This window comes from Hipposideros armiger, unplaced genomic scaffold, assembly GCF_001890085.2.
Source record: "Hipposideros armiger isolate ML-2016 unplaced genomic scaffold, ASM189008v1 scaffold_1234, whole genome shotgun sequence".
In the NCBI taxonomy this organism is placed as follows: Eukaryota; Metazoa; Chordata; class Mammalia; order Chiroptera; family Hipposideridae; genus Hipposideros; species Hipposideros armiger.
Window position 1 is genome coordinate 103,142 of NW_017732584.1, and position 7,856 is coordinate 110,997.

General features: G+C 49.8%; 1 protein-coding gene across 1 annotated transcript in view; it reads right to left on the minus strand.

The window, feature by feature from the left end:
- Nucleotides 1-7,856, minus strand: part of MYO5B (myosin VB) — a gene marked incomplete at its 5' end in the record, with an annotated part of 222,481 nt that overhangs the window by 61,239 nt on the left and 153,386 nt on the right. The window contains one exon of the mRNA XM_019633054.1: nucleotides 4,200-4,433. Within this exon, the coding sequence (XP_019488599.1) occupies nucleotides 4,200-4,433 (234 nt within the window). The remainder of the gene's footprint in view (nucleotides 1-4,199; nucleotides 4,434-7,856) is intronic.

Sequence of the window (7,856 nt, forward strand, 5' to 3'; positions counted from 1 at the left end):
GGGCCTCAAACGACCCGTTCCAACAGCAAGGGCTACAGGAAGGTGTTCCGAGCAGGGGAGAACTGGTGTGTGTCATAGGAACTCAGTGCCAAGCCCCTGTTCCTCTCTGCAGGTTTCACGGCTGGCGCTGCCTTCAAGGCAGAAAGTGTGTCCTGCTCTGACCTCACCCCCTCCCACCATTCTTCTCCTCGCTCACTCGGCCTCAGCCCAGTGGCCTCCTTGTTGGTCCTCGAACCTGCCCCGCCTACTTCCACCTCAGGGCCTGTGCACCTGCTGCTACTTTTGTCACCTGTTCCCTAGGGCTCCAGAAGGCTCACCCCTCACCTGGCTCAGGTGTCTTCTCAGAGACTGTCTGTGGCCTTCATAAATGAAACCACATCTCCCTCTGCTCCCACAGGTCCCTCTCTACCCGCTTTACTCTGCTTTATTTTTCTTTATAGCACATGATGGGTAATTTGTATTTAATTCCTGTCTGTGTATTCTCCCATAACCCCCAAATATTTAAGCTCCACAAGAATGAGAACTTTTTAGAATCGCTTACTTTTGCCCCACAGGGCCTAACAAATACAGGCACTCAATAAATATCTGTTCAGTGAATGAAGGGCCATGAACTTCCATGATTTCTGCAATGAGGCACTGTCCTTCTATTGAGACGGGATGGGGTCCCCTTTCTAACAGCCATGAGCCTCCTTAGGAATCATGAATCCCGGAGCTGCTGAGAACACAACTCTGAGTCTTCACGGGCCAAGGGTCCTGCTCTGCACCTTAGGGGAGGCTCAAACCATTCCGCTGTGAGAGCCCTACCGCCCCCACCCCCCGTCATATCTCTCTGCTTCTATCTGGGAAAACCGCAAGCCTTTATAGTGTAACTACCCAAGGTAACCAACCTGCAGCAGGTGGTTCTGTGTCTGACAACATGACGTAACACACAACCCCAATCACACCAGTCTGAACACTCAGAGCCTGGGGGCAGCTCTTCATCACTCACAAGCGTCGAGGACTGTCACTCAGAGCCAGGCACCTTCCTCACTCACCCGCAACCCTTCAGAGCAGAGTACGGATAATGGGCCATTGCCTCTGTGTGAAAGGCGGCCCCCGGGAGCCATGCCTCTTTCATTAGGGACACAAAACAGCTCAGCTGTACAAAACAGCACAGCTGCATCGGTCGGTCAGCACAGGGATCACTGACAGCTTTAAAAAGAGCCAAGCGCACACCTTGCATGGGCTAAAAGGGAAGGAGGCTGAAGGTCTAGGTGCAGACTGCTCCGAGGAGAACCACGACCATGGACACCGTTAGCAGAAAGGGTGTAAGCTAACTCATGCGGCTCTGGACACAGGGGTGAGTTCCTGCCCTCCGGGGGACCTGGCTTCCCACAGCCCCAGGCAGTGGAGTCAGGTGGCCTGACAGTGAGTATCGTCAGGGGTAGGGAGCCTAAACTTTTCCAAGATGCCAGTTCCAATACAACATTTGCTGACAGCAACATCCAATCCATTAATTAAACCCGTACCAGCAATCAGCCCCCTCACGAGGCTTTCCCTGTCTCATCAATCTTGCTCAAGGCAGAGAGGCCCCTGGACAACCCCAAGAGGAAAGCAACTGTCTGATTATTCAGAATTGTTAAGGTTGGACACGGTGCCTTTGAGAAATATCAAACCCTGACTAGCCACAGACGATGAAGAGGGGGGTGGGGGGAAGCCAGGTCCCCCCACCTACCTGAATAAAAGTGTTCTGGAAGCTCTAGAGAAGGAAGAAATTTTGCTTCTACTTTTCCTCTTCCAGAAAAGAGGCGGACACTGCACTTAATGAATCATCTTATCCCCACTTCTTCTCATGTTACCACTCTGGGATCGGCTTTTGTTTGGGGTCAGGAAGGTGCTTCTTTTCTTGTTCTGCCTCTGCACCTGCTGTTACCCTTCTTGCAGTATCTTTGAATTTTTTCTTCTTGCCAGTTTCCAAGCTCTCACTGTATTTAACACCTAGGTCAACACACTCCTTCCTAGGAAATAGTGACAATTTTTTTAAAGGAGAGGAGAGAGTCCACGTCTCTAGTTTGCCCTGTCGAGGAAGGTTTTCATATAATATCCCCTAGACTCCCTTGGATAGAGACTTGGATCTTTAAAAAGTGCTCCAAGGCCCGAGTGCCCAGGAGGAAGCAGGGAAGGAGGATGGGGGGATGGTGGTGGTGAATCAAGTGGTGGACATAGGAGACCCTGTTTTGTGGACCTGCTGGGTAAACAGACGTCCCAGGTATTTCATCTGACTGGCTCCAAAAGAGGGTAAACTTGCTTTTCTATTTCTCTCAGCATCACTAGTCTCAAGTTCCCAGTTGTAATGTTGGCATCTTCTCTCTGCCTTGGATTCCACCTTCTTGTTTATTGTTCACATGGAAGGAAGGGTTACTGTCCATCTGTTCCCAAGGGCCAGGCAGCTAGTACAGGTTTCCATAGCTTGTAGGAAACTCCGTTTTAACAGGAGTTTCCCGGCACCACATGCTTCATCCCAAAGAATGAAGCCAATGTCCGGGTCTCATGGTGAGTGAGCTGGCAGGTTTATTTGGGCAACACACTGGAGGTACGGGGGGGGGGCACTTTTCTGTGCCATGTGGATCCCACCTGTGACCCCTGGGAAATCCCCGCGATCTGGGGAAAACAGTGTCTGACGGTGCTGAAGTTCTGCTTGCGACAGGAAACTGATGTGCAGAAGCCCAGTGTGAGCTGGCTCTGCAGGCTCTCATCTCAAACGGCAGCCTGCGTGTCTCCCCGTCATGTCTGAGGGCTCAGCTCAGGAGAAGGTGAAGGGGCAGAGGACGAGATGAGCACCACAGAGTGGGCTGAGGTCCTTTTTCCTTCTAGAAGCCATCAAATACAATCCCATGGGGCTGTCCAGTTGCAAGTCCAGAAGGGGCCTTAGCAATGACCTAGACCAACTTTTTTTTTTTTAATAGATGAGGGAACTAAGGTGAGGGTTTCCCACATGCATTTAATGATGGCAGAGCAGGGATGGGAATCTGGAAATTCGGACACCTACCCTGGGAACCTCATCTGTGGCAGCATTCAGCCTCCCCAGTGTTTAAACACTGCAAGTTGTTATTCTAACGTTAGGAACGCTGAATCCCTCCGTTCTTAGATTCTCAATCCTCAGCGCCTCTCCAGCAAGGGCTGGGTACTAAAAAGCGGGCAATGTGTCATGTGGCCCATGGGTCGCTGTAGAGATTCGGGAGAAAGCGGCAGTGTCCCAAGTCCATGGAAGGGTCTCCAGTGGCACGTGGGATGTCCCTCGTTTGAACAGATATCTTGGGAGTGGAGAAGGGAATGTTTGTGTGTGACTTTACAGATGGAGGTATGGGGGCCTATCCCAGGAAGATCTATTTTATGGGGTGCAGAGCAAACATGAGACACACCAACCGGAGTAGGCAGGTCAGGCTCAGGCTATCGACACCTAAGCTTCCCCAAATCACGAGGATTTGTTATGGATAGGGATGTCTAGAGGTTGCCTATAACCCCTGCAGGCAGTGCTGAGAAGAAAAGCCACTACCTCTGGGCCATCTCTTTAGCCAACAAGGGCTCAGCTTGTTGAGCTGACTTGGTAGCTAATGCTAGACCGGGGGTCGGCAAACTTTTGAGACGGAAGAGCCGCCAGGGGTCAGCAAACTGCGGCTCATGAGCCGCAGGCTCTGGAGTAAAATTGAAAATGGAAATAAAACTATCATAGTTTCATTTATAAAATTTTTAAAGGATATTATTCACATAATGTGATTATGTAAAAATATATTTATGGCTTTCGAATTATTTTTAAATTGTTGTGAGAGACAGGATTGGCTCTTCCAGGGGTCGGCAAACTTTTGAGACCGAACATACAAATACACCCAAAGAGCCGCATGTGGCTTAGCGAGCTCTGCAGTTTGCTAAGACCGTAAGATGCCTGAAGCTAGCCATGTGCATCCCTCTCAGGAAATGCCCAAGTGGTTCAGCGAATGACAGAAACTCAATCAACACCTGTTAGGTGAATGAACACATGCTTCTGTGGGTTTCTTCTAAACTTGGGCACTTTACATCTAAATGCAGAGGGGTGGTCAGGCTGGGGACACATGCCCCAGTATAGCCCGTGGCAATTTTACAGCTTGAAGAAGAAACCGCCTCAGGGATGGTACTCTGTTAGCCAGCCCACCACCACGCCGCCTCTTCTGGCCTCGCCATACCTTTCTCAGCTCATCTTTCTCCCTGGTGTGGGCGTCCTCCAGGATCTTGCGCTCCGAATGGGCTCTCTGCAGCTCAGTCCGCAGGCTCTCCACCTCCTCCTGCAGCTTCAGGCTGCTGTCCCCACCTTGGCTCTGCTGGTAGTGGGCCAGCTCCCTCTTCAGCTTCTCCACCTCCATGGTGTGCGTGGAGGTGGCCGCCGACAACTGCTCTGACAGCGTCTTGAACTCTTTGCTCTGTGGGGAGCACACAGGGAGAGGGGAGAAGAGGTAGTAAGCGATGTCATTAGGCCAAGAAAACACACGAAGGCCATTTAAAAATGGCACTTCCAAGGTGGAATTAAATCTCACAATCACTGCATGCTTAAGTGCTTTCCTGGCATCTCCCTAACAAAACTCTGTTGTGGACCTAGGAGAAATACAGGAAAACAAAAATCACCAATACTGACGATCAAGGAGCGGTTATGAGCAGTGGCAGAGCCGGCAGCTGGCTGGCGGCAGTTAGCTTTCTATGTCTGGCTGGGCAGAGCTTACGTCTGGTTTTTAATTGTGGGAACAACATGGCTGGCTTCCTAGGTCTGCAGCCTTTGCTTTTCAGGAACCCCTGCTCTTTTGCACCGGGCCCTCCTACCCTTGGACTCAATGGCACAAAGAGCTGCAACCTAATCTCTGGCTCTGAGACAAAGGACCCTTCAGCATCCCCTCTTCCAAGGAGGCCCTCCATGGGGCCTCAGGATCCCTCTCGCCACCTGTCAGCTTACCCTGTAAGACTCACTCCAGAAAATGACGCCCTGGCAGAATTCGTCCATGCTCTGGCCCTCCAGACAGGTACCTGATCACGTACCCACACAAGTGCATGAGAAGCATTCTCCTACATGCCTGGCACACACAGGGAGGGGGCCTGGGAAGTGGCTAGTAGATGAGCTCATGTGGACGAAGCACTGAGAACCCAGAGCCAGTGTAAACATGGGTAGAAACTGGTCCTGCAGGAGCTGAGAGTATCAGCGGAAAGTGGTCAGCATGGAAAGTGGAGAGAGGTAGGGCTCTCCAAATAAACAAGCAACAAATAGTCATTGATGATTCTTCATTGCTAGTCTCTGCAGGAGCTCCAGGTAGAACAGAGCTATTGGCTAAAATACCGATAAGTGGAGGCATCAGGAATCAATTATTAACTCACATCAGAAATTAAGTTCCATGGAGAGCAGTGAGGAGGAAAAAAATAGCTGTTGGATCCAGTACAATGCCACACATGCTGTGGGACCTCAGGGCTGAGAACCTGCCTTCCTCAGGGCAGCACTGCACCAGGGCTCATCGTCAGGTGAGCAGCATGTGGGCTGGATTTCAGCCCAGCTTGTCCCCACAGCCAGAGCTTGTGCAGTGCACAACCTGAAGAGCTGTACACAAGAGCCTCTGAATGGTTCCCAACCAATGGTCTACACACCCCTGGGGGAGAGGGGAGAAAATCATTGCAAGACAGTCTGCATCATGAACAATAACACATTCCACACATAGTACTAACACTTAATGGGTGCTGACTCTGGGGCAGGCACAGTACTACACGATTCCCATATATTAACTCATTCACTCCTCAGAAAAATCCTATGTACTAAGGCTGATTCATAGCCCTATTTCACCGTTAAGAAAACTGAGGAACAGAAGGCCAAAAAGCTGTGACTTACAACATACCATTTTTGAAATATATATGGACGCTTTTATGAGTCATAAATATTAATTTCACATATTTACTGAGTACACACTAAGTGTCCTGAACATTGATTTTAAAGGCTACTACTGACTAAATCCATATGTTTGTCAACTTTTTCAGACAACATATATTTAAATATAGCCTTACTTTCATAAAGGTCTGAGAAATTTGACCCTCACTATAAAAAAAGTTGTAGGTGCAACTGGCCTAGTCACACTACATGTGATGCTTAAGTCAAGTCAGACTGGTAGAGAGCTGAGTTCATAGGTTACATCATTTGGGCTGAAAAAATGTCACACCACAGCCTTAAACCAGGGACATTGTAAGAAACGGTCCCAGGAACTGTCACTGTGTTTATTGCTGAAGGGTACTGTGAAGGATGTGCCTTATTACATCCCATGTTATGAAAACCTACAGGAGAACTGTCAGCACCAAGGACAGCTCCCATCATCCTGAGCTGTTTTATTCCTTCTCCAATTACTCTCAAGTGACCCTATTTCCGTCTTTCTGTTGTTTTCCTGAGAACTACATGACACTTTTGTATTTCTCTACTTGGGTGCACAAAATCTTAGACACGAATGTGGGGTGCTAGCCTTACATTGGTTTTATTTTTCAGTTTCCTCTCTTGCTGACTTCTTGGCAGTTGGGGATGCTTTTAAAAAGGCCACCCCCCCACACACACACCATGAGTCTACAGTGCTGCCTGGAGTTGGGAACCACTCCTTTAGCCATGTAATGGTATCAGTGCATTTCTGAGCTAAGAGTTTTCTTAGAGGGCTTAGGCCAGTCCCCTTTGAAGAACTCAAGGCTCAACTGGAGATTTGGCCACGATCCCCAGCCACCTGCTCTGGTTGAGAACAAGACTGAGGCAGAACTTAGGCCTCCGTCTGGCTGGGACTCGGTCCACCACTCTGCGCTGCGCTGACAAATGCTCTGAGATGCCTTCACCTTTCTCATCCCTGGCACACGTGCATACATCTTCTTCTTCTGGCTTAAGAATCTCATGTGTCAAGGAGCAGCCAGAGTTGTTGCCGTCAGTCATTACAGAAAGAACAGAAACCCAGTCACTTTCAAATGGCCGGGCCCCTCTGCTAAGAGGCTGCAGTAAATCAAGAATCTCTGAACACCTGGTGCCACAGATTATACCGATACCTCCTCTTATGATCGAGTGTCAAGCGTGTTCAATGACACCAGGTCACAAACCTCACTACGAAAGGCCAGGCAGTCCAAAGATGATGCTGTCTATATGAAAATGAACCTAAAACAAAGCGAGGAGTCTATCCTGAAGTGAGGAATTCTCAGCTGTCCTAAGAGCCTCCCAATGGACAGGAATCTTTTTCTATTTTTTTTTTTAAAGATTTTATGGGAGAATTGGGAAGGGAACATTGTGTTTTTCCAGGACCCATCAGCTCCAAGTCAAGTTGTTGTCCTTCAATCTTAGTTGTGGAGGGTGCAACTCAGCTCCAAGTCCAGTTGCCGCTTTTCAATCTAGTTGTGGGGAGCGCCATCCCATGCGGGAATCGAATCGGCAACCTTGTTAAGAGTGTGTGCTCTAGGGCTGGCCGAGTGGCGTGTTGGTTAAGAACTGGCTTCAGATGCCAGAGGACCCCGGTTCGGATCCCACATATGAAGGCCAGTGACATTGCCCTCTGCAGCTAAGATGGTGAACAACAGCTCGACCTGGGCCGCCATGGGTCGCCGGCAACAGCGTAGGCTGTAGCTCCCTGCTGCAGTGGGCTGCCATAAGCTACCGTGTGTAGCCGGCAGCCAGCGTGAGCAGCCAGCAGCCGCCGTGAGCGGCTGTCCAGAAGCCAGTGACTGATCTGCCTCGCCCGGGAAGAGCGCAATGATGGTGCCCACTTGGGCCAGTGAAGCAACGTCCTCCACAACTAGACTGAAGAACAAAACAACAGCAACTTGTCTGTTCCCCTTCCCTCGATTCCCCAGTGCTGTTC